This window comes from Amblyomma mixtum, chromosome 10 (genome assembly GCF_055824585.1).
Source record: "Amblyomma mixtum isolate Tamu chromosome 10, ASM5582458v1, whole genome shotgun sequence".
Lineage (NCBI taxonomy): Eukaryota > Metazoa > Arthropoda > Arachnida > Ixodida > Ixodidae > Amblyomma > Amblyomma mixtum.
In genome coordinates, this window is record NC_143021.1 from 118,040,994 (window position 1) to 118,067,719 (window position 26,726).

Sequence of the window (26,726 nt, forward strand, 5' to 3'; positions counted from 1 at the left end):
TGCGGACGCCCTTGGGGGCATATAACATAACAATCACATACAAAGAAGTGAAAATACAACACACAACATCATTCGGTGATAAGAAAGGGAAGAAAAAAGAACAGCATTAAAAATACAAAATGAGAGAACTTAACCAAGGAAATGTTCTTCCAATGCGTTGCTAAAATTACTATTTTGAAAAAGGGATTCTGGGAGCAAGTTCCAATTTGAGATGATTCGGGGAAGAAGCTATACTTGAATGATTTGTTCGTGAAAAGATAGGTTGCAGTGTGTGTTCCTTAGTATGTCGTGTTCGTCTGGTGGTAGAAGGTTGAACACAATTAGGAATTGGAATATTTATCTCGCATGAAAGAATGTTGCGAAGGAACAAAATTCGGCATATTTTGTGGCGGTCTGGAAGAAATGGGGTATTATTTTCTGCCATTAGCTTTGTGTAAGAATCAAATCTGCTGTGTCTGTGGAAAATAAACCTGACTGCTTTCCCCTGAATGATTTGAAGGGAGGTAATGTCATTTTTCGTATGCGGACCCCAAATGATAGAGAGCGAGAGAGAGAGAGAGAAAACTTTATTGTCAGCAATACGTTGGTGAAGTTATTGGGTACTTCAGCCGCTCCCGGTGGCCGGATGCATTCTCGAGCTTAGTCCGAAAAAAAGTATTATATGCCAAATGCCTAATATTAGAGAGGGCGCAACTGAGCTTTCGTTTTAGGCGCAATTAAGAAAATACACTTCCATGAAAAGACAGAGTAGCTTCATTGCTCTCTGCTCATACTTTCAGTTTTCTTCGCAGTTTAGCGACTATCATCGCCCTCATGAGCCAGCTTTCCTCCAGCCACGACATTCCGGCCTGATAGCCAACATCCGATGAAGCCTTTGCGACTCTCCGTCGCCTTCTGATAGCTCGGCCCATCTTGTGTCACTTCGACCCTCGGTCTGCGCTGAAATACGCATACCAGTGGCGTCGGTCTCGGCGCGGTTCTCGTTCAGCATAAGTCAGGCTTTAAAGACTACATTGTCGCTTACTACAGCCGGATGCGGACAAAATCTGAAGCCAACTATTAAGGCGAGCGCCTTGAATGCCTCATACTGTCGTGACGAAGACTTGTTAGCAAATGTGTTGGGTGAGGGAACAAACGCGGGTTAATGACATCTTAGTTGAAATCAAGAGGAAGAAATGGGCTTGGGCAGGGCATGTAATGCGAAGGCAAGATAACCGCTGGTCCTTAAGGGTAACGGAGTGGATTCCAAGAGAAAGCAAACGTATCAGGGGACGGCAGAAAATTAGGTGGGCGGATGAGGTTAAGAAGTTTGCGGGGATACAGTGGCGGCAACTGACAAATGACAGGGTTAATTGGAGAGACATGGGAGAGGCCTTTGCCCTGCAGTAGGTGTAGTCAGGCTGATGATGATGATGATGATGTGTCCGCGTTTCGGATGCATGCCTTATATGGGCATATGCCAATCATTAGAATATCGATACTTAATCGGGTGCAGTCGAAAGACATCGGAACATGATATAAAGGGATTTCATGATTATATCATTGTAGTTAATGACTAAATGACTAACAGGTAATTAGTAGTAGTTAATAAGTGGCATGTGGGAGTGTGCACTGCGCCTGTACCTTAACTAACACTAATTAATCAGTGTACTAGTTAAGGTCCCGTTAACTATCAGTAACCATACATTAACTAGTATCACGAAATGTGCAAGTTATGCTTAACTATCATTAACCATCATTAATAGTTAGACGTTTCATAGACATTGTGTCGAACATTCTAGAGAGTTCCATGACTTGACAGGTGAGTGAGAGGACATGATGCATGGCACTAGAACAATGGTAAACACCAATTAGCCTAATTAACCTTTCTAGTCAGACCACATAAATAAATGAAATCAAGTAGAAAATTGGTCGAGTTGGGGAATCGAACCAGGGTCTCCGGAGTGCGAGACGAGCCCGCTAACCACTCCGCCATGCCAGCTCGATGGTTTGGAATGAACAAAGGCGCATCAATCTAATACGGCGTCTTCGTTCACTCCCGCCTTCCTCCCTTCCCGTTACGGGGAGGTTCAGGTGTCCACCGAGATATGCGAGAGAGAGAGATTTCATTTCCTCAAAAACCAATTTACTGTCGCTCAAGGCGTAGAGCCGAATGGGCGATGGCGTTCTATGGACTTCCTGGCAGCGTTGCAATACCCTCTCGCGTTCCACTCTTAGAGGCGAAGCTTAACATCTTAACCACACATCAATGACACAAGCAGCAACACTGCGCTTAAGGCTTTCGCCTCACCACACTCTAGGTCAACAAAGTGCCCCCCTTGAATTTTTTCCGTCACCCAGTAGGAGTGTTTAGCCATCCTTCGGGCAATCAGAAAATTTATATACGGGCGCCCTTTGAACGCCGTAACCGGTCACAACGCGCTATGCTGGCTTTACTGTTTGAAAGATCCTTCCGGTCAACTGGCCAATTGGGCTCTGCGATTCTAAGTCTGCACCGTTCGCCTTGTTGTGCCAATACAGCCGTAAACATGTAGATGTTGATGCCCTCTCATGTTCCCCTCTCCCACCTTCGCAGGTGGTTGCGCTAGTGATTTGTCCTATGTAGCGTGGCAGTTTAACTGCGTTTAACTGCGTTGAGAGGGCATGGTTTCAGCGCTTTCTACTACTCATCCCAGGTGCAAAATGACAGCAAAAGAAAGCATAGAGAAGCAAAGCGACTATAATGTGTACACACCGTCATTGAATATTGTGGATTATGCTAATCGATTATTTTTTATCTTTCGGGTACCTCATCATTTTTCCCACAGTGAAGTTTTCTGCCATACAGCTAAAAAGCTCGAAACGCAAGAAAATATACTTCAGTCACATTTCTGGATCTAAATTACTACATTGTGAACATTACAAAAATATGAGCGCCGCAATTTATACTTCACGTCTCAGGAGTTACACCTGCCTTTATTTTTGAAGTTCCGGAATAACCACATCTGTACAAGAGCACGTCAGCATTTAAACAAAAGTAAAAAAGAACGATTCAAATCCGATGAAGTGGTGAAAGATGCTGCTACGAAGTCCTGTGGCCTTTCTTTAGTGCCGTGGAGATAAACGGCGATTTGTCATGAGCTCTGCTTGAAAACGATTGCCAACACACTCTTGTATTTCTAGGAGGTTCAGCATGGGTCGCAAACACGCTCTTGAATGATAGACTTGGCGGGTTGAGGATAATTTAAGCCCAGCCAAGCGCTGTCCTTAATCCGTTCCCGACAACAGTTCCTCATTCGAGCGTATATTCAACGCCAATTTTCTCTCTGTGCTGTTTTGGCTTGCTTGGTAGCATAAGTTCATCGAGAAAACACATCAGTGCTTATCCTGGCCCCTTTCCTTCGTCGTGTCCCGCTGGAGTGCTTCATATGAGTGACTAATGTGCAGTGATGGGAGTCCATGAGATATGAAAGAACATGTGGAACTCCACTTGCTTTCAGTATGCTTTCCACATGCATTCCTTGCAGTTCCAACACGATGCGCATAATCTCACACGGAGTACGTGTGGGCTTGAGCTATTCCCTGTACGTGCACTCTGTATGCACTCTGTATGTTGTACATAGTTTTCACGTGTGCATTACGGAACACGCGACGAATAATGGGAGCCCTCATATGAAGCACTTCTCTAGACGTCACGTGGTGACAGTACGCCCATCCCTGTTTCAGGACACTCGTGCGGAAGAGCATGGGCCGGGGGCAAAAAAGGTGCCAGCAATGGAAGAAGTGTGAACCACGGCTTCGGGAGATGAAGATTCTGGGCAGGTGTGGTAATACGAAGGCACGGGAGCTTTTGGAAGCAATCCACATTAAAAAGAAGGGATTATATTGCGTTAGTGATACATCGGTCCGCCTTTTCCAGACTGAGATATCATATCTTGAACGGTTTTGTTGATGCCTTGTTGTACTGTTTTTTGCGCATGCCTCAAAGTTTCTATATATTTGCTGGCTTTGCAGTAAATAAAGTCAGATGAAGTTAGCGCATGTCCTGTGTCAGTCTTTCTTGTGCACGTCTTGCTGTAGTGCTATTGCCATTTCTGTCTCAAATAATGCACTATCTGGCCCACATTGACGTTCTTCGAAAGAAAAGCAGAAGCGGGCAAAGTCAAGCGGCTCGCGATAAATGTGGACGCGATCAAACCCAAGCAGTGAAAACAAGTTAGTGCGGCGATGGAGAGCGAAGCCCACCTGGAGGGCCTCGAGGCGTCCCAGCTGGTCCAGGATGATGGCGTCCTTCAGCCGCTCCAGAGACGCCCGCCGGCAGAGCTGGCCGCGCACCAGCAACTCCTCTTCGGCGGCAACAGCCTGCGCGAGGAAAACACGAGTCCACTGAGATCAGCAGAGGGCGATGTCTACGGACGGATAAACAGGAAGAACAACAAAGTCGTAGCTAGACGGCTACCACTGCTCTGCAATAACGCGAGATTCAGCGCCAGCTGTTTACGGCTGTGGTGGTGAATATACAATGTCGTTTATTCATCAGTATTTTTCTTTTTTTCGTAGAATGCGCGTAACGAAACCATGAAGGCCCTGGTGACGTCGCAGTGCTCGCACCACTCAGCTAGGTGCGTTGCCATGTTGCGTTGTAGTGTCGTTATGGGTTATGTCATCGTAGTGCCAGCGTAGTGTGTTGTGTTGACCTCATGCTTAGCACACCTGTGGCACTCCTGCAGAACAGTGAAACGTACCCTTAACAGCCGTCCCAGGGCGCCTAGTGCCATCTGGAAGTTGTTTCGAATCGCCTCGCTTTGTATCAAAGTAAACAACCAAATGAACGCAATATTTAGGTTCGACGTTCCAGTTTGCGATTTCTGTGCCAATTGTACTCTGACGCACTTAATCACACTCAACCTGAAGCTTCCTAATGTGATGTCCTTTTCGCGCTGGGGTTGCTTGAACCTATAATCAGGAACTAGCCCAAACCACGCTTCTGCACGCGCCCAGTAGCTGTATCGGGCTCCTGTGATTTCTCGATGACAGCGAACCTGACACGTGCAGTGTGTGTGTGCCACGCTGTCGTGAACCTATAAATACGACGCGCAACAGTAACGTTCGTTGTTCTTATTCTGGCCATCAAGTTGTTGAGATCTTCATTAGGATCTGATGCATGAGGTTGCAAGTAGTCATTTGTGCAGTGCATAGATCGGAGCACGATTGACCCACTGTAGCCCCCGGAATCCTTGCAGCCCTCGGGTAGCTTGTCGCAGAACATGAAACGGTTTAGGCAGAAACTAGAACTCTTGATTAAGACAACCACATCGAAAGAACAATAAGGGAGTAATTACTCATTGGCATCCACCCAAGCTCAGCCATACGGCTACAAAGGAAAACTAAACAGCTTTCTTAGAAACTTCGTAGTTAAAGAAAAATTCGTCCTGGTCCGGGGTTCGAACCCGGGACCACCGCTTCACCGGAGTAGTCGCTCTACCAACTGAGCTAACCGGGACGGCAAGCTTATGGTAGGGCGAGAGCGAATTGATCAATAACTCGAAGTGGGAACAGTGTTGGTCAAGTGTTTTTTTTTTAGGGCAATCCCCTAAGGTGGGATTCCAAGAGCATCCAAGAAGCGGAGCAGCAAATGCTGCGCTCCAGTTGAGTGTTGCCGGGGCTGTAGCGCTTGCCGTCTTGAACGCGTTCAAGTTTCAGACCAAGGAAGACAAGAAGGATTCGACACTCTTGTCACGAAGTTTGAAGCTTACTGCGCTGAGGTAAGCAGTGAAATGAGGTATCATTAAGCACTTCGTTTGAGGAAAACAAGGAAATTAGAGTTTTATGAAAAATTTATCCGAGACCTCAAGAAACAGGCAAAGCAGTGCAACTTCGATGGTCTGCACGATTAGATGTTCAGAGACCCGCTCGTCTTTGGGACGGCTAATTGCAAGCAGCGTGAAAAAGTCCTTCGACAGAAGGGCCTATATGCCGGCGAATTGTGCAGAGTTCAGTGGCACAAAGAAACAAAATCCGGAACAAGCTCAATGGCAGCACTCTCGCTGAGTGGTGCCGCTGAGCAAGAGAACACTGTAGTCGACAACGCTGCAACCGACAGGATGAAAAAAAGCGCTGTGTGTCCTCTCAAATAGGTTTCCGTCCCCAAATTGGAACGGAGGATGGTCTTGCTACTTTGGCTACTGACGTGCTTCACCACCCTCCGCAGAGTCACCTCGTTCGAACGGTGATCGCGACAGACATAACAAAGGCATATGATAACATCCTTCACTCTGCCATTCTTGCCTCCCTTCAAACTCTTGGTCTCCCTCACCGGTTTTTCCTATCCATTCACGCCTTTTTAACAAATCGAACCTTCAGTGTCCGGGTCCATGGAAAGCCCTTTGGTAACTTCACTTCCAATAGAGGAGTGCCCCAGGGCTCCGTTCTCGCCCCCACATTATTCAATGTGGCTTTTATTGCTCTTGTTAGAGCCCTAGAAACCATCCCTTCTATCCGTGTGCTTGCGTACGCCGATGACATAACCTTGTGGTGCTGTCACCCAGATGCGTCTATCCATCAGTCGGCCCTCCAACATGCGCTAGATGTCTTGACATCTCGCCTCCCACCTCTGGGTCTAACCCTCTCGCCTACTAAGTCATGTTTCATTCGCATTGGAAACAAAGCCGGCTTGCGGAAAGCAGTCCCTTTAAACTTTACAGTAGATAGTTCTCCGATTCCTCAGGTAGAAACTGTTCGTATTCTTGGCCTCCTTCTTCATACCTCTGGGACTGGCACCCCTTGGCTGACAGCCACACGTAAATCAGCTCACGCTACTATAGGTCTGATTCGTCGCATAGCTATGCGATCTGGTGGCGCACGGGCTCATACGGCCCGCCAGCTTGTGCGCTCTATCCTTCAGCCACGGATAATATATCAGGCACAATTTCAACGTCTCACCCGCAGACAGTGGGACTCCCTTGAAGCTATCAATCGTGAGGCTATGCGCGCAATAACATTTTTGCCTCGTTTGACACCCATACCCGTGCTTCAGGAGTTCGCCCAAATTAATACTCTCAGTGAACTCATCGACCAGCGGGTGGCAAACAGAGCTCGCAAACAGTCTCTACAACTTCATCGTTTAAAGACGCTCCCTCCGTGGTCGTATTGTCAGCTCACAGACAATCGCCCCACTGTTTCCCCGTCGGTATCAGCCGCGCATCTGCCTGAAGGGTGCATATTGTACACCGATGCGTCACATACTGCAGAGCGGGGAGTTACCGCTGTATATAGTCCCTCCCATCCGCATTTCAACTCTCGTGCGACGTACACCGCAGATACATGTACCCCCCTGGCAATGGAACTTCAAGCCATTTACAATGCCATTGCTTCCCTTCCGCTCGTTCCCACATTCAATGCAGTTCATATTTATACAGACTCCCTCGCCGCCCTTAAACAGCTTAAGGCTGTTCGACGCACATTCCAGATTACACAATCAATTCACCTACTCTGCGCAAAATACCCATGTCCTGTACGCATACACTGGATTCGCGGTCATGCTCACGATCCACATAACATTCAAGCAGATGCTATGACTCACATTGACACATCAGACGACCCGCCACCTTCCCCTCTTCCCCCAGATTCGTTCCTGTCCCATGTCTCCGATTCACAAGCTCTGCGCCAGCGAACACGCGCTCTAATTCCTCCGTGTTCGCACCCTCTCCCCCGTAGTCTAACTCGGCAGGAGGAGGTATCAGTGCGCCGGATTCGGGCAGGGGCGGCCCTGACCCCATCTGTCCGTTATCGGTGGGGGGATAAATATCTGCCAGCAACTGACAGGTGCCCTCACTGCGGCGCTGCACCGGACATTTGTGATGTGCGGCACCTGTTGTGGACTTGCCCAGCGACGGCCCCTATTAGAAAACGGCTCCTCAGGGAGGTCGGCCTGTGGTGGAACCGCGACGGGGACTATGTGAAATGGACTATGGACAATCACTTCACCAGCAGCCTATGCGAGTACCTCGCCGAAACTGGTCTACACTCCTTCTTTTAACTTTCTGTAACCTACATTCCACTCCCCCTTTTCTCAACTTATGCCTCAAGGCAGACTTCACGAATAATAAAAAAAAAGAGCAGATGAAATTTCTGCCGACGGACTCATCATTTCGCCATCTGTTGTCCTACCAAGCCAGTCGTTTGCGAAGTCGAGAAACTAAGCTTTAATGACATGCTGGACTTTCTTGACATCGGCATCGAAAGTGGTAAATATAGACAAAGGTGGCGCTGCGGTCGCAGCGACGCGGGGTGTAGGCAAAAACGTCGCATGCCCACCCCGCGCCAAGCGATGATGCCTTCGAAACCAACTCGCGTACGCGCATATTTCAAAGCGTGCACGTCGTTCGTGGTTGGGGACATTTCTGTGGGTGACCGTTGAGCAGTTCAGCACTTTTTCAACCTGCTCGCCAGAAGGAATTATCTGGCGAAGCGCTCCTATATTTGGCAGCAGCGGCGCGGCTACGGCGGTCGGCTAGGCTCACTTGTTCAATGAAACCGAGAAAGCACGAGGTATAGAGGCCTGCAGTCTCAACATTTGGGGCGGTACAGCATGTCCGATCGCTAAGTGCAAGAAGAAAAGAAGGACGGCGGGATGAACGACGCGAGGCAGCTTTCCCATGCCGAACGTTTGTGATATGCCTGCTCTCTTCCAGCCACTTCAGTCCGGAGAACGCCAAACACTACTGGAAACTGAAGTCATGCAGTTACTTTGAATGAGTCATGCAAATGCGGTACGGCAATCTTGAAAAAGAAGCGCTCGGCATTTGATCGGCTGCAACAAGTTTCTCTAGTATGTGTAGAGACAAATTGTTAGATTGCTAGACATCTGTTTCTGTAAACATTATTCTTCATAAGCGCACTTGTACCCGCTTTTTAGCAGTGTTTTCTTTTTTTTTTTGCCTCGTGCCAACTGCTGACTTGTAAGGATGGTGAGGCCCGTCAAGTGGTGTATTATTCACTGCTTTTTTCTCACCATCCCCAGTTTGCATGTACAAACTGAAATAAAACGATTGATTGATTGATTGATTGATTGATTGATTGATTGTTACCGAGACAGACCGCAAAGCCCTTCTATCGACCGCTTCTAAACGAATTAAGGACATGCGCCCCGTCCCCTCATACACAAGTACACAAAGAGATAGACTTTTGAATAGTTATCAGGTACGACTATGTTCTACAGTATGTTCCAGGGCAGACATGCTGTCACGATCGACTCCTGCCGGCGAAGTCCATAATGCTGTTGCCACGGAAGACGACAGGGTTCACGCCCTTTAGCTCCTAAACGGGAGAAAAAGAGGAGGAACTGGGGAAGGAAGTTGCTTGTGATTGCTACTTGTAGTCTGTCGTCACCAACTTATCAGCAGAAAAATAAATTCAAGGCGAACTCAAGATTTTTTTATGTCAACTGTCCGTATTCAGCGGAATACTCTTCAAGAGTAAGCAAACCGGCGACGCAAAATGTTAAAAAGAATTCGTGCTGGCCGCTTTGGAACACGTCTCATTTCCTTTTGGCCAAGCCTGAACAATGATGTCACTGTACTCTTTCGAACTTTTATACGCGCAGAAAGTTAAGGGCACATACCAGGTGTTCCAGGAAGACTTTAAATATTTCCCAGAATAGGCATCTTCACGCAAAAATATGGGTTTTACAGCACATTATTACGAGTGTTTGCGAACACCACCAAACCGGTGAATCGTTTTAAGTAGTAAGCTGGTTAGCTAATTTTTTATACTTAACTTTTAACAATAAAATTTAGGGGACTAGTTGCAATCAGAGATTTGTAGCAAGTCGTTAGTAATAGCCATATCAATTTCTAGAATTTAGAAAACGCGATTTCCCTCGGCGCTGAGGGTCGACAGTATTTGTTTTTTTTTTACTAGTAAGGTGCGCTGGAAAGAATGCTTCGCCTGCATGCTTTTCGAAAGCGCATGTAATTTGGCACAATGTAGGCAAATTTTATACAGCCACAGCGCCGAGGATAACAGCGTTTTCGAAATTCTAGAAACTGATATGGCTATTACAGACGACCGGCTACTAATCTGTAATTGCAATCACTTGCCTTGCTGCAGTAGTTAAAGAGTTAATTATCATAAATTATTTAACCAGTTTACTAGCTAAGACAATTCTTCGGCTTTCCGATGACTGCCAACACTGGTAATAGTATCCCAAAAAAACCATATTTTGACCTCAAAAAGCCTATTTTTGAAAATAAACACCTGGTATAAGCCAATGAGCCTTAATTTGGCCGGTGCCCCAGTGTGCAAGGTACGCGGCCAAAGCGGACATCTTTTCCTGTGGCGCCAACACTGACATTGTCGCATGGCTATCTAACTTCTCAGATGTCGAGAGGCTCCCAGATACAAGTGCAAGAATCGTTGTTGAGCCTCTCAGCGCTATGTTTGCTAGGTGTGGCGTTCCTGCGGAGCTGTGCACCGGTAACTGACTCCACTTTTCATGCCGAGAGTTCGCACTCTTCTATAAGCAGTACGACTTCGAACGGGTCGCTTCTAGATCATCAGCATCATCATTTATTTACCCTTAATGGCCCTTGGCTTAGGGCATTACATAAGGGGGGGGGCAGTCGTTACATAAACAGTGGTCGATCTCATTACCCGCAGTCTAACGTCTCGCTGCTGACCCGACATACTTAGGTTGAATCCCTGCTGCGGTGATCGCATTCCGTTGGAGGCGAAATGCTAAAGGCCCGTGTACTGCGTAAGGACAGTGCACGTTGGAGAACCCTATGTGATCGAAATTATCCGGAGCCCTCCAGTACGGCGTCCCTCATAACCTGAGTTGCTTCATGACGTTAAACCCAATAAAACCTGAAGCCGAACAAAATACAGGGGATGGCTTCTGGCTAGGCTGCTCCCCTACCATTCAACGCCACTGGACGATGTTCAATCCACTTTTTTCACGCCTTACACAAAGGTATCGATATGGATAAGGCTGAAAAAAGTTTTTTTGAGTGATGCTTATCGTGTACGACTTGATGTGTGAATACGTTCCATGCGCACGCGCTGGCTGAGTGCATATATGTACTGCAAAATAAACCACTTGTGAGTGGTGCTCTGTCCCGTTCTCTTCTCTTGTGCGTGTGCGCGTGGTTTTTGGCGCCTTTAAATTACCATGGCCAATTACCAACTAGCCCAGCAAGAAGTTCTCTTAAGCAATATTTGTAGTGCAGTGGGCCCTTCTATTTGTGTGTCGTCTCCATGCTTCATGGTCGAATTGAATACACGTGTCATCGCAAACACCATTCGCGCAAGGAGCATCGCTTTCTCAATCAAGAATGGATTGGTTCTCGCCGGAGTGCCCGTTTTCGCCAAGCGTTACCTTCCTGGGGACACATGACACTAATAAGCAAGATTCTGAAGTCTGAGCTGTGGCATCAAGTTCAGCTGCTTAAAGATCTACGCATTGCTTGTCTCGCGCAGTATCCTTCTTGGCTTGCTGAATAGAATATTCGGTCTGTGAAGAGGTGGGTCTCCCAAATGACAGAAAAGCAGCTGTGAATACGCATGCTTAACAGTTTGCTCAAAGAAACAAGAAAGGACAAGAATAAAGGTGGGTGTGGTTGGGTGCTTGTGGGGGACCTCGATCTGCCAGAGAAGGTGCCGTTTTTCTTCAAAAAGGATCCAAGATTTGCACTGAGCGAAAAGTTCCGCCGCATGAACTGGTTGCCGTAAATCTTCGAATCGAAGGGAAGGCCGACAAGTTGAAGGTACCTGTAGTGTTCTCGGCCCCTAAGAAACTCTCCGCATTGTCTCATTTGTTAACATGCGATAACGCCAACTACTCAGACTGCAAGATTAAATCTGGAAACCAATTTGTGAAGTGTGAAAAGGGAATAGTACACAAGATTCCTTTAAAATGTGGGAAGGTGTACAGCGGGCAATCGTAAGAGTGCACAATTTGTCCTTGCTGAACGGCACAAGTTCCCTTCTACCGGCGCGCATTAAAGGCGGTGAAAAAGAAGAAAATATTAAACAGAGAGCTAATAAAAAAATAGTGCGATGCAAGGCTCCAAGGCACTGGCATCCTATGCAGGAGCACTGGTACGCTTGCGCGGGAGCTCGTGGCGGCGTATCATACCAGAGAGTGTGGGAGCATCCCGTCCGTGACAGTTTATGATAAGGATGTCACGTTTCAGGATATGTCAGAAAGGAGAGGATACACCTGTGCCCTTTCTTGGCTTTTTGGTTTTTAAAAGTTGCTCTCTCACGTGCCGATGTTTATCCCCCCCCCCCCCCCCCCCCCCCCCTTTGGGGTCATACAATTCGACTGCTTTTTTTCACGAATAAAATTAGTTGCAAGTAACCCTCTGTCCTGTCTTTCTCGCCTTCACGTGTAGTCTTTTGGGCGCTTGAAGAACTCTGAGAATGTCTGTGCCATTCTTTTGGAAGTAGAAGAAGTCATCTGGGCACCCCCACGTTCTCTGCGCATGCCACCAAGGCAACAACAACAACAACAGCACGCATTAGCGGCCAGAGGAAAAGAAGCAGCGGGGCTGTGGAGCGCTGTGTGCATCGAGAGCTCTGCTGCTGCGGAGTGTTCAGCCTGCATCGTTTATAATCAAGCATTGAAAATGCCGACCTGCGTCAAATATGGATTGCTGCGGTGCATAGCATCAAATATAAGTATGAAAGCATGCGCAAGTACTGCGTTTGAAACGCTCGACCTAACTGCGCGGCCACAGCAATACGTCAAGCATTCAGTCACCGTGTTATGGGAACATACTTTTAGGCTTGGAGAATTCGGGACGGGGTGAATACACTTCCCATTGGTGGATTGGAAGCCTGTTTTCTTGCTGCGAGTCGCTCTCCCGCTCTCCTCCCTGCGGAGGTTGCGTGCGTCGCAGCGGTGTCAATGCTGCCCGAAGCTACAGCATTGATTTTCTGCGTTTACTAGTTAGCGACATCGATTTATCTGGTCGCGCTGAAATAGCGAGGCGGCTAGCAGTATGACCGATCTAGTTCAATGAATTTGGCTATCTTCCAGGAGCCCCTTTTGGTCCTCCGGAGCCCCTCTTAGTTCTTGAAATATGCTGGCGCTTGTACCTCGAGTGCTCAGTTGGTTTTAAGTGGGCAACGCTTCGTCAGGGTTCCCCGAATCATCGTATACCCGATTTCTGAATATCGCGGCTGCTCTCGTTCGTAATTCGTAGCTCGCAACAAGTGTCAGCCTTGGAGGGTTTGAGATGGTGGCTTGACAAAACCATATCTGACCTGCTGTCTGTACACGTATTCCCGCATCACCGCGCAAAGCGAAGGCATACAGATGAGCAGTTCGTAGCAATGCCCGCTGCTTTACTGAAACCTGCCTCACGTTAAGTTTGGTTTTGTGGAGTTTATCATCCCAAAACGACTCGTATTATGAGGGATGCCTCATCGTTTCGCGGACTTAACAACTCATGGTTTGAGAAAATGGAACGCAAAGTTCTTGTACTCAGCCGAGGCACTTGTCCTGGTGGTGGACAAGGGGTCTACAAAACCCATCGCCAGTAGAGACAAATGCCTCACTGAAGGTCGCGGGATAATAAACTCGATCGCTGCAAATTATGTCTTCAATTACGACGTTGCGTAGAGTTTACATAGTGCCGTTCAGCCACTGCTTCCGTGTGCGCCCTGCGTCCTGTCGCCTCGCATGGCACCCTGGATGTACGCGTTCACCAGATGGCACCACAGCGTTTTCAAAATGGCGGCGCTCAAATTTATTTCGTGCTCTGGTCTATATGTGTATGTGCTTTGTAAGCCGCCGCGGTGACTCAGTGGTTATGGCACTCGGCTGCTGACCGGAAGACGAGGGTTCGATCCCAGCCGCAGAGGCCGAATTTCGATGGACGCGAAGTTCTAGAGGCCCGTGTACTGTGCGATGTGAGTGCACGTCAAAGAACCCCAGGTGGTCGAAATTTCCGGAGCCCTTCACTACGGCGTCCCTCATAGCCTCAGTCGCTTTCGGACGTTACACCCTGATAAACCGTATGTGCTTTCTTCAAAATAAGCTAGTTGTGAGTGGCGCTCGGTCCCGTTCTCCTCTCGTGTGTCTGTGTGTGGTTTTTGGTGCTTCGAAATTACAATGGTCAATTACCAACTAGCCCAACAAGAAGTTCTTTAACAAATTAGCGACGAAGAAAAATCTAAAGGACCGATTTTGTTCATTTTGAGCACATAATGTTCCGTTATAAAGGAAAACAGATTACTGAAATTTCGTCACGATTGCTTCATTCGTTCAAAAGTTACACAGGTATACTTTTTATAGTACGCTGGGTCCTCCCCATAGCACTTGTGGCTACTTCGCTCCACTCCTACTTGATGACGTGAATTTTGTTAATATGTCCGTGATTTTTACGCAGCTGATATCACAGTTCTTGCAGGCCCTAATGAATCTTTGCTGGCTATGCTGGCATCACAGTTATTCTAATTTCCGCAGCAAGCTTTCTGATTTTAAAAGAAGAATCAGACACAGTTGAGCTAGTGTCCGCGAACCGCTGCATGTCAAGGCGTAGGTAATGACGAGTAACGTTATTATCAAAGCAAAAATATTCAGCAGGCTCGTCTCTAGGAGTTCGGTAGATTGTTCAGGCATTCATAATTCCAAAGTTGAGGTTTCCGAACCCCCCCCCCCCCCCCCCCCCCCGCCACTTTTTTGTCCCTGATGCCGATGTAGTAGCAGGTGATGGTTTGATTGAAAAGTTCGACACCTGCCATACCACTGCCGTAAAAGGAAAGTAGTTATAGCTTACAAAAGTCCCGTTTCTCATGCGCTCTAGGCAACGACCGCTTTTCAAAACATTTAGGCTGAGTGCTGCTATATTTTCGGGCCATAGTGGCTACACTGTTGTCCTTAGACCAATAAAAGCACGTACCCTACATTACTGAAGCAAGAATAAATTTTTCCTGGCTGCTTCTATTCCGTTGCTTTCTTTTGGGCGAGTGGACACTTCCTAAACCTGTTTTAGTCAGCAGTTCCTGTAGCCCGAAATTCCTTCCGGCGGAGTGTTACAAGAATGTCTTGACTGGTAAAAAAATTGCCAAAAAAGATGAAATGGTCACTAAGCGTTAAAATCACCTCAGACGACAGGACAACAAGCGCTTCCAAAAGTTTCCTTTCGGAACGCAAGGACTTTCCATAGTAGGTGTGAAATGCATACCAATAACCGTCTGCTCTGCAGAACATTCAATTCTTACAACCAAAACTTTATAATGACCAGCTAAAATCACACCATCGTCATATTCAGGATAGGTAGCGACAAGTACAACAGTCTCTGAGCTTCGCTGAGCAGACAAAATGTTTCAATTTGTGAAAAATTGCAAGCAACCATCAGATCGATGACCAAGAATAGATAGGCGCCGTTGTGCACACAGGAAGACCCAGCGTACTATAGAAAGTACAGATCCATATAATTCATCATAGCGTAAAAAAAGCAAAAGGTGTGGGACATTCAAAGCATCCATTGTTTACTTTTGTCTTTGGTGCTGCTCTGTACCTGAAACTAGTATAATATCTACATAAACGCGGCCCCGAGAAAATTATGAGCCAGCGACTACCGGTGAAGTTCATGTAAAAAAAAAAAAAACATCCTGAAGTTTCACCATGGGAAGATGACATACTCAGTAGAGGAAACGAGCCCTCCTAGTTAAGGGGCGTCGGCTGGTCCCCTGGTGAAAAAAGCATGGTCTACTTGAAAAGAAGAATTCAATCTTTGGTATTTAAATCACGAAAAATTTAACTGTACTTTTAAAAGTCCACCGTCCCGCAGGGCTGCGTCCTCGGTCCTTTGCTATTCCTTACTTACATTAACGACTTGCCCCAGCATGTATCTTGTCATATCCGTCTGTTTGCTGATGACTGCGTTATTTATGGTTCAGTCACTGACCCTTCTGACCAAGAATCCTTACAGGCAGACCTAAACCATGTGCAAAATTGGTGTTTGCAGTGGCTGATGACACTCAATTCTAACAAATGTAAGTATGTGTCTTTTCACCGCCTCCGAAATCCTTTTGTTTTCCAGCACACAGCTTCTAACTCCTCTGTCGACCTCGTCCAGTTGTACAAATACTTTAGGTATCAGCATTTCTAATGATTTATCCTGGCGTCTGCATGTGACTAACCTGATACCATCAGCTAATAAAACACTTGGCTTCTTGAAACGCCCCCTGCGGGATGCCCTTTAACATGTAAAACTACAAGCATACATGGTGAAAAAAACAGCGCAAACTAAGACAGCAAACACAGAAAAGAGGGGAGACACTACAAGCGCTGACTCGCAACTAAGGTTCATTAGAAAGAACAGAACAAATATATATAATAACCAACCACGACTGCGTACGTCATAACAGATTGCAAGGCGTGCAAGATGATCTAAACAGGAGCATCGCGCGTGTGCACCCGGTTATTTAAGTACCTAAATTCCAAATCTGACAAGGCCACTGAAGGATCACTCATGCACCGTTTGCCGTTTTTTTTCGGATAAAGAACGCTTCCATCAGCTCCCGGGTCACCTTATCTTGGTGGAAAAAAGCACGTTAGTTTTCGGGAAAAGGGGTGTGAATTTGCAAACCCGGCAGTGTGCGGGAAGGTTGTCTCGCGAGTCACTGCCGAGTAAGTTGCGGTGCTCAAAGAGCCTTACATTTACACAGCGCCCCGTTTGCCCGATGTACTCTTTACCGCAAGACAGTGGCAACCGATATACAACACCCTTTTTGCAAGGAATGAAAGGCGCCACATGTTTTGTTGTACAGGCCTTGCGATTCTTGTGGACACCAGCCGCCAGTTTTTTGTCCACTTGTGGGCAAATTGCAGCGAGCTTCTTAGGAGCCGAGAACACCACCCTAACATCGTACCTCATTGCCACGCTCTTTAACCCATGGGAAAGCCTGTGAGCGTACGGAATGACAGCCGGCCTACGGCGCTCACTGTCAACACGGCCTCTTCCGTTGGCCCCTGTCTTAACCCACCTCAAAACTTTTTCTCCTGCGCTGGAGATGACGTGGTCGGGAAAACCACTACTTTTCAATCGTACCACTTGCTCTGACACACTTTCCGCAACACGGTGGTGGCACGACCTAGATGTGGCGGCCTTAAGGCACGAAACAGCGATACCGTCCTTGACCAGTTTTGAGTGCCCTGACTCATAACCGAGGAGTGGCTTGACGGTGCGCGGGCGATACATCCAGCAAAGGTGTCCCGGAGTAGCTCTCAAAGACATGTCAAGAAAGCGTAGCTCGTTGCCAACAGAAACCTCCGTAGGAAAATTTAGACCACGGCCGAACTGTCTGAACACCCTCAGAACATCAGCCATTTTCGCTGCAGGGTCAGACCCTTCCACGATGACTAAAAAATCATCCACGTATCTGAAAGCCCTCAAGAACGATCCCGCCGAAGCCGCAGCTACCTTCCTATCCATGTCGCTCAGAAAAATGTTGCTAAGCACAGGTGCAACCCTCGACCCTATGCACACGCCTGCCTTCTGTACAAAAAATGAACCGTTTCATCCGATGACCGTCGAATTAAGGTAAAAAGACAAGATTTCGCAAAACGTTTCAATGGAAACGCCGCATTTGCTTATAAAGCTGACAGCATCATTGTCGTCGGTGATGCACGCTTGAACGCTTTTCATCAGTTCATTGTGCGGCAACGAGTAAAAAAGGTCCTCAATATCAATTCTAAACATGCTGCACGTTCCCGGATTGTCGTGCAACAACACTTCAGCCAATGCTCCAGAGTTCGGCACCAGAAAGGGATCAGGCACTTTTAGAGACGACAAGTGCGACTGCAGATATCCTGCAACAGCATACTGCCAAGTGTCCTTCTCCGTCACAATGCAACGGAACGGTGAGCCCTGCTTATGGGTCTTGGCAGTGAAAAAAGGCTCTAACTCGAGGCCCTTTGCCTTCTTCACTGACGAAGCCAACCGCTCAAGGTTCGAGCTCAAAAGAAGGGCCACCGCCTTATCTCTTACTTTGGAACCACGGAAATCCACTTGCCGAAAGTTCTTGTTGATCGCTGAGCACGCCTTCTCCTCAAACAAGGCATTCGGAAGGAGGACAAAGCAGCCTTCCTTGTCGGACAAAAGCACTCGAGTCTTATTCGACTGCAAGAAGTCCACCAGTGGACGCGTGTCACGGCGCATACGAGGCCTACCTTCTGTCTTTTCCAGTACAGAAACACATTCCGTGGAGCATCTTGGCTGGGCTTCCACAGAGGCAAGTCGGCAGATGGACTTCGAAAGGGCAAGTTTTTCCGCAGGGTGAAGGACCGGTTCAAACCCGAACTTAGGTCCCAGTCGAAACAGCTCTTCGTGTTTGCTGGGAATGTCGATGTCACCCAGAGTCACAATCCTGCCGTCAGCCTTGGGAGGAGCCTTCTTGGAAGGAAGCCTTGGACGCGTCGTGTTCCAGAAGAACTCGGTCACCCTATCAGCCGTTGCGCACCAGTCACGGTAGAACCTCTCATTTCCGCTTGTACTGCAGGCCAGCCACAAGTGATCCTTGAAGAAGCGTGCTTGACGCCAGTACTCAGCGCGAAGGATTCGTGACAGCCTTCTCGTGTGGCCTCTGGAAGCGACGAGCAGCCCGCAAGCTGGAGTTCTGGAGAAGAACTCCAGCTTGCAGGACCCGTGTCTGACCCGTGTTTTCGCTTCAAACCTCGCGCAAAAACTTCCACAAGAACAGCGAACAAGATCGAACTAGCCTACGTTGATGACCCCTTTCTCTAGTGTTGATCTTATCCTTTTTTCATGACCTAGCTTTATTCGCCGCTATTGTGCAACATGATGCGCGAATTTTGTTTCTTTTTGGTGACAGGTGCTAGTTGTAACTTTGAACGTGCACACACCCCACCACGTGAGAAATGCCATTCACGCCTTTTAAATGATTGATAGCAGCCCGACATGTGTTCTTTGTTATATTTTAAAGATCTATAAGTTATCATTGTCTGACAACAAACCTTAGTTGTTAGTTCAGCGGCAGTGTAGAGTTACCACGTTATTGTATTAACGCAGCTTCTTTTGCTTCCTTAATTTCATTTCAATACTTGTCACTGAAAGGCAAATCTTCTTAAGCACGTATCGCATAATGCACCCTGCCGCAGTGAAAAATTCAGGGGGCACTTTGGCTCTCTATAGTGCGGCAAGGCGAAAACTTTTCGTGGCGCACTGTTTGGCATTGACTGTTTGTGCTGTACTAGTGCTTTATTTGACTACACACTTGGGCTACACATTAAAACTACACACTTTGACTGCCGTCTTTGACTGCTTCTTTAGCACGACTCTCTCCCTGCTTCGATGAGTTCGGTTTTATCCATGGCTCTGTTCGCAGTAATGAGGTATGCAATGTGGTCACCCACGACGCCTTACGCCCCCTGTCGGAGCGGACGACAACTATTTTATTAGTTGTCGTGTGCTCCAAAAGGGGGCGTCCGACATCCGTGAATGACCTCATTACTTCGAATCCGCTCACTATGACGTCATAACCATTTGGACCAACCGAAAAGTGGGACACCCCTGCTGGCAACCTTCTGTCGACAACGATGAAGCATTAAAGTCTTTCGCCTTAATATTGTGCCTTTCGGTTCTGTGAACTCCATGAGAGTGGTTCCACTTTCTATCCTTGTGTTGGCCTAGTGCTGAATGCTACAGCCTGAGCAAATGCGTACCTGTCCTTTCGCGTCCACGTCCCTCGCAGACGTAAACCGAAGCACTCCAGCTTTCCACGCGTTGGCCGCACGAATCGTCTCCTCGTGCAGATGGACAAGAGACGCGGCATTTCCTTGGCACGGCTGAAAAGGTACAAAAAAGTTGGAGGGACATTGAGGAGAAATTGAAGTTTGTATAGAGTGCGCTGTGTGGTGTTTTGGGTGCAAAAGCGACACATGAGAAATGACAGACACCGTAGTGTAGGGCTCCAGATTAATTAATACCACCTGAGGTTATTTAACATGCACTGACATGACCCAGGACGAGGGCATTCTTTTTATTTTGCCGCCACCAATACACGTCCGCCTAGGCGGGGTTCGAACCCGCGTCATTTCAGTCAGCAGATAACCAAATCTGCGGACCCACCGCGGCGGATAAAATTGAAGAAGCCCCCCCCCCCCCCCCTTACAGGCAGACTACCCAGTCTAACCACAACAAACAAGCTACTGTCACTGCAAGCGGATCTTTCATGAGGTGGAAGAGCTAAAAAACTAAATACAGGTATAGCCACTACTGGCCGTTTTCGCTACCAAACAACGGATCTGTTCGGACATATTTAATGCATTACCATTATAGGAGCTCCATCCTGAAGGAAAGCCGATGCCTGTCGTATGGGGGCGGCTGTGTAGTGTAGGCGCCATGTTTAGATAAAATAAAAACCTCCATACTTGTAGCAACGAACGCAATTTGAACCCGTGGCGACGCTAAAAGGCCAGCTTTGGTGGCCGGTGATCATAGCCATACAGGCTTGTGCGGCCGGCCGCCGCTGCGTTTCGCTCTCAGGAAAAGTGGTTCCTAGCTTCGCTGTGTAACCGTGTTTTTCGGAGCGTTTCTTTCCTCGGTGGTGGGTTTTTTTCTGACTTGGCTATGGTGGCTGCACCAGTCCTTATATCGCGCTGCAGTCGTATGCGCGGTGGGCCTGTGCTTAAGCAACAACTGCTGTAGGGCTAGTGGTCATTCCCAGCATTTATATATATAAAATGCCTGCCCTGCTGCCCTGCCTGCCCTATGCGTTGCAATAGGCTCCTTTAACATAGCGGAGACGTACTAGCGTCGACGTATACCGGGTCAACGGACGCCTGCAGCGCACGCGCAGAGGCCAGGGCGGAGCCGGGCGAGCCCACTGCGCAACTGGCGTCTGGTGAACCGGTGTATACATCTACGCAAATGCGTCTCCACTATGCTAAAAAAAATAGCTGAGGTTTAGCTCTGGTTAAACCGGGCAACTTGCGTAAGCAAGCAGCAACTGTTTTGCCCGAGGCGAACGCGCGCATTTATTCCCCGTTTCCCTCCCGCTTCCTCTCTCCTCTCTCCACTCTCCACATTCGGACAGATGCTTCGACAGCGCGCGACTAGGCGCGCGGAAGCGGCGACGGCGCAGCGACGGTCCTGCCGCCTGGTGGAGCGCGACTGAAACGGTTGCTACGGCAACGGCGCTCCATCTGTTCGATCTCGGCCACCGCCGGGAGCTACGCGACGGCTCGAAACCTGGCGCAGTATTGCTTACGCAATAAAAGTCCACTGAGACGCAGCCGCACGTGATGTAGCTGACAGCACCTGCCACCCGATGGCGAGCATATGCTCTCAACCCCTGGCACCTTGCGGCCGTGACGGCTGACTCGGCCGAATGGCTTGTCCCGGTCCCCGGCCCTGTTTCCGGTCTTTGGAAGCTGCGCTTCAGCTGGCACCACAGAAGCACTGTGGGGTGGCGAATCCGACTAGATGGTGCACGTTTGAAATTTTTGGAAAGCAATAAAACAACACGGACCAGGAAGGAACAGACAGGAACGAGCGCTTTTGCAGTTTTCCTTTATATAGCTTCGCGAAGACTGGAGCGGAATAAGGAGACACGGACGACAAGGGGGCGCGCACAGGAACGCCATGTGCGAGCATGTGTTCTCGTCCCATCCCTGGCAGTTGTCTCAGACCATGTCAGATCACACATCGCCAACTTCGACCAAAAGCCTGGGCTTCGAATGTCAGATCACACAACGCCAACTTCGACCAAAAGCCTGCGCTTTCTTCGAAGCCGTACGGTCGTAATTTGGTCAAATCTACTGCACCTCGGAGTCCTCTGAAACATTGCATCAACACCGTTCCCATGTCGACATGATGAGTTCGCTCTCGCCCTGCCTCTGATAGTCGTCCAGGTTGCTGAGTTGATCGAGCGACTGCCCATGTGGTACGATTTTTTCTTTAAATACGAAGTTACCATGGAAGCTGTATAGCTTTTTTTTGTCGTCGTATGGCTGCAGTTGAGTGTATGGTAATGAGTATTTCTTCCTTATTATTAAAGGTCGATCGTCGCTTCCTCAGTGAGTCACAGCTTGTCAGCGCAATTGGCATTGGTCCTGCTTATTTACGTGAGTCTGTCCAATAGCAGGAATTGAAACCTTTTCTGACGCAGTTCAGCTCCCGGTTATGCTGTGTTCGAGTTTCCCCTTTTCGTGTTACGCAAACTTTTGCACCAACTATTGAGCTCAGATTCCTGACCCTTAAATTTAATGCCGGCATTGCAGAAATTTGCCTACATTTTCAGTTCCACGCTCGAATATATTCACTGAGTCACGGAAAAAATATGAATAGCGAATAAGAGGCTGCCCATCTAATTCCGGTTACTTGTTATGCGAAATTTTATCTCTTCGGTATCAACAGTCACGCAGACTTCCTATGAATGGCAACGGAGAGGTTCGGTCTGCTCGGCTTGCGTCGGTATTTTCTCACGACGCGATTTCGGTCATTTCCACCGAAAGAAAAGTCGGCCCGTATTTCAACTCTGCAGTCGTGCAAATAGTAAAACAGGACTAAGGCACTTACGTCGTAAATTCCCTCGGAGTGTGCTCTTATCGGGCTGCTCGCTGGAAAGAGAATTCGGTCAACTGCCAACGAAAACAGCGATTCTTCGGAGACCACACTGGAGCCCTGCTCTCACCTCTGTGAATGATGCTTGGCCTTCTTTTGTGCGGACTCGGAGAAGACTCAGCGTCCACGGTTGGTGAACTCTTCCCAGAGGCGTCACCTTTGGCATGCTGCTGGTAGACCTGTGTGCAATAAGCGAACAGTTCCAAAGAACAGCAAAGATTCTTCCGTTCTTGCGTCGCATTCGCTTGACAGGTACACGCCAACCGTCTTTTTCGAAACATACGAACTCAAATAAAATAACCCCTTGTGACCGCCACTCTTCAAGCTTTTTTTGTCAGGAGTTAAAAATGTAATTTGACGTTTCGACTTCCATCCAGAACAAGTGAACAAGGCTCTCGTACGGAAGCTGCTCAAATTACATTTTTTAACAGCTGCATTTGGTCGGCGTTATTTCTTTCTTTTCACATATGAATCTACCTAGAAAAAGGATCGCTTTCTAAAATCAAGAAATAAAGATGGAGGTCGGAAAGTGTTGCGGTGCGTCTAGGAACTGGCGCTGTAACTTTTTCTGCGTTCATGTGACGGAATGTTTCAGTAGAAAATACTACCACTGAGTTTTTTTTGCGCAAACAGCTCTGGATGGTGAAAGGAGTAATTAGGCATTGATATGTTTTGCCGGGCTAGTAGCGTGTTCCACCAGGCATCGGGTCCAGGAGCACCGCCGCTGTGCCGACGGAGGAAGGAACGTGGGCCGGAGACGGGGAGTAGGGGAAGTGAAGGAAAAACTGTGTTCACATATTTACATGATTATTTACAAAAAAAGACAAACAAGGTAAAAGCTGAGAAGTCTCAGGGAAACGTTGAGGGAATCACCCAGGGAATCACTTATGGAATCGCTCCGGGAGTCGCCTCCTCGATGAACGTGTCGAGCGCTTTAAATAGACCCTCCCGAGATCTTCCCGCCTTTTCCGACCAATCGGAGGACTTCGTGTTGAGCGTCGCCTTTGAGTGGAGCTAACGAAGCTCAAAGGCTGGCTTTGTCATCTTCTCGAAATCGGGTACTCGGAGTTCTCCTGGTCCATCGTCTTCCTCGGCTGAGGCCCTTGGATACTCGGAAGTGTCCAGAGGAGCGTGCTGTCGGCCTAGTCGGATCCCATATCTTGTTCCAAGGAAACGTCCAAAGGCGAACACCTGCAGCGTCGTCACCCCGCTGTTGACAAAAGAGCGAGGCGCGGTTGAATGGCAGACGCTCGTCTCCGCAGGTGGTAGCAGGCATTGAGTCATGTCACCCTGGCCAGAAGGCTATGCCCTGGCAGATGCACACACTAAGTCGCAGGGTCAATACTGCTGCGTTGGGTGCCGTTTAAGGGGAACTCCGGAAAACACGTCGTGGCAGTTAGGCAGAAGTGGTGGTACGTGGAATCCAGGAGTCGAATGCGTCCCTCGTGTTCGGTTCCACCTGTCAGGAGGTTGCATGGGAGCGCGTGCATGAAGAAAGACCACTTTCGCAGAACCACACACTGCCTCTGGGAATGGCCTAAGTGGATACAGATGTGACGGGAACACACAAAGAGAGTTAGGGGGGGGGGGGGGGGGGGGGGTGTAGAGACACAACAGCATTACGTGCTTTAATGCGAAAGCATTACTAGTCTGATTACAAGAAAAGCCGGCGGGGTGTGTTAGTGCGTTATTATGTTCAAGAATCAAGAAGTCTTTATTGAGTAACACAAACAAAAGGTATACACAGATATTTGGACCGATAGCCCATGAGGCTAGTCAGCGCAGATGGTACAAAAATGCCTAACGATGGCAAGAAAGGTATGGTGACGTCCTCGGGCGGCCGTATGAAGTACAGAGCCAACCGAGCACTGCCATTTTAGACAATCAAATATATTCATAGACAATCATAATCATATACAGTATTGTGCGTTTTTATCGTGAATATTTTCAAAAATTGTCCCGCCTCAACCGCTAGCTCGTTTGCGGTGAAACTGCACACAGAACTTGCGTATTATGGTAATTTTTTTCTCGTAGTAAGTTTTACAACAGTACTTACTTAGTTGAGCCGTTCATGATGCGAAAACGTAATCGCCTGCGTAGAGATCGGTGAACCAAAGCCCGCAAACGCAGTTTTTTTCGCTGAAGGGCGACAGTGGCGCCATCTGTTTCCTGTAGGGGAAAGCGTCACGACAAGGCGCCGAGGCGAGCGTTGCAAGATGTGCGGACCCTTTGAATATGCTGTTCCGGCATTAGCGTCCGTTTCAATTATAGCGCTTCCAACATTTTCGGCTAACTGAGCAGAAAAAAATATCATAACTGATTTAACGAGCCTTTACCATTTAAAGGATATTGTTTGCAACGCTCACCTCGGCGCCTTGTCGTGACGCTTTGCACTGCAGAAAAACAGATGGCACCACTGTCGCCCTTCAGCGAAAAAAACTGCGTTTGCGGGTTTTGGTTCACCGATCTCTACGCGGGCGATTAGGCTTTCGCATCATGCAAGGCTCAATTAAGTAAGTACCGTTGTAAAACTTGCTACGATACAAAAGTTATCATAATACGCAAGCTCTGTGTGCAGTTTCACTGCAAACGAGCTAGCGGTTGAGGCGGGAAAGTTTTTGAAAATAATCACGATAAAAACGAACAATACTGTACGTATTGATGAAAGTCAGCGCTGTTTGTGTCCCTTCTGTCTGCGTCCATATCTTTTGCGCTGTTTTAAAGATAAAATACATGCCGTTCGTCAAAATGTACACCTCCCCCCCCTCCCCCCCCCCTCCTGTGGCCGACTTCCATGTGGCGCCATCTATGTGGTGACATTCATACAAAAATTGTGATGCAACCGTTCGTCGTGCAGCGCTGCGGGGGATGTCATACTTGAAAAAAAAAGACTGATCGCCTGAAATAAACTCAGTTCGCAAACCGCAGTCAAACGTCGACGTCTTGCGCCCTTTACAAGATTTCGTATTCCCACACTTCAGCTGACGTAAGTGTTTATGCTTTTTTTTTAAACAATAGAGCTGCAATTCCGTGCGAGTGGAAACGTACGCCGGGTGTGAGTTCTTAATGTTTTCAAGCCATTCTTGTCATCAGTGCGCTTGCACTTACAGTGGCTATTCCATGCATTTACGAGGACGGAAAATTTGGTGGGTTGGTGGTTAAGAAGCGCACAAGACAGGACAAAAGGGAGGCGGGAGATGACAAGAGTGCTGACTAACAACTGGTTATTTTATTGTCAGAAAAGTATTTAAAAGCGCAAGACACAGTGAACAACCCGAGAAAACCAAAACAGGAAAACAAAGACTAAAACCCTCAAAAAACGAGAATAAAATAAGCAGTTAGTTCTCGTGTCGTCTCCCCTTTTGCTCTGTTTGCTGCGCTGCTCAAGCATGGATGCATTTAGACATAGCTGGCATAAGCCTACGGCGTTTTGGGACGCCGTCGACGGGACTTGGCTACGGTTTTCCTGATGCCGCTGCCAAGTTCTTGGGGCGGCTGACAGGAGTTCATCAGCGTCTTCCCGTGTTCATCTCCGCTCCTTACCACCTGGCTCTCTACCACCGCTTCCTTCGACGCAACGCCAGCGACGCATCGCAAGTCATCAACCCGCATCCTTGTTCCCAGCAAGGCATTCACACTTCACCTGGGACGCTTCTTATCTGGTGAACTCTTTCCTTTAATCTCTAATGTTGTACGCGTGTTGAGTGTGTGCTTTATTGCGAAAGCAACATTACGCTAGAGCGATTTCGCGGAGCCACGGAGAGCCGCAACTGCGCATGCGGGAGGAGCGCGTAACGTCAGAGCAGCGCGGAGCCGCCGGCTCCGCGCTGCTCTGACGTAACGGCTCCGCGGCTCTGACGGCGGCTCCGAGCCGCCGCCGACTCCTGCGCTGCGCGGATTTCTCACAGGTGCCGCCGCCGCTACCTGCCTCAATTCTACTCGGGATGGCCACAGCTGAAACCACAGCTCCTTTCCTTTACATTATAAATACGGCTTCATTTTTTGTTTTGTTTGATCGGTTTGTTTTCTACTCAGAGCCCTTGTCGGCAGAGCACGGGCAGCGGCTTTTAGCAACGGCGTCCCGGACTAGGGACCCGATCAGCCTTCCCTTCAACTAAGGCATTGTGGCTTTAATAAACGTTTTCA

At 48.2% G+C, this 26,726-nt stretch overlaps 1 protein-coding gene across 1 annotated transcript in view; it reads right to left on the reverse strand.

The window, feature by feature from the left end:
- The window catches only part of LOC149326770 (uncharacterized), a 249,310-nt gene that overhangs the window by 135,639 nt on the left and 86,945 nt on the right, over nucleotides 1–26,726 (reverse strand). Inside the window, exons 17-20 of the mRNA XM_089563716.1 lie at nucleotides 22,651–22,759; nucleotides 22,536–22,576; nucleotides 19,679–19,801; nucleotides 4,225–4,341 (exon numbers count right to left, since the gene is read on the reverse strand). Of these exons, the coding sequence (XP_089419842.1) occupies nucleotides 4,225–4,341; nucleotides 19,679–19,801; nucleotides 22,536–22,576; nucleotides 22,651–22,759 (390 nt within the window). The remainder of the gene's footprint in view (nucleotides 1–4,224; nucleotides 4,342–19,678; nucleotides 19,802–22,535; nucleotides 22,577–22,650; nucleotides 22,760–26,726) is intronic.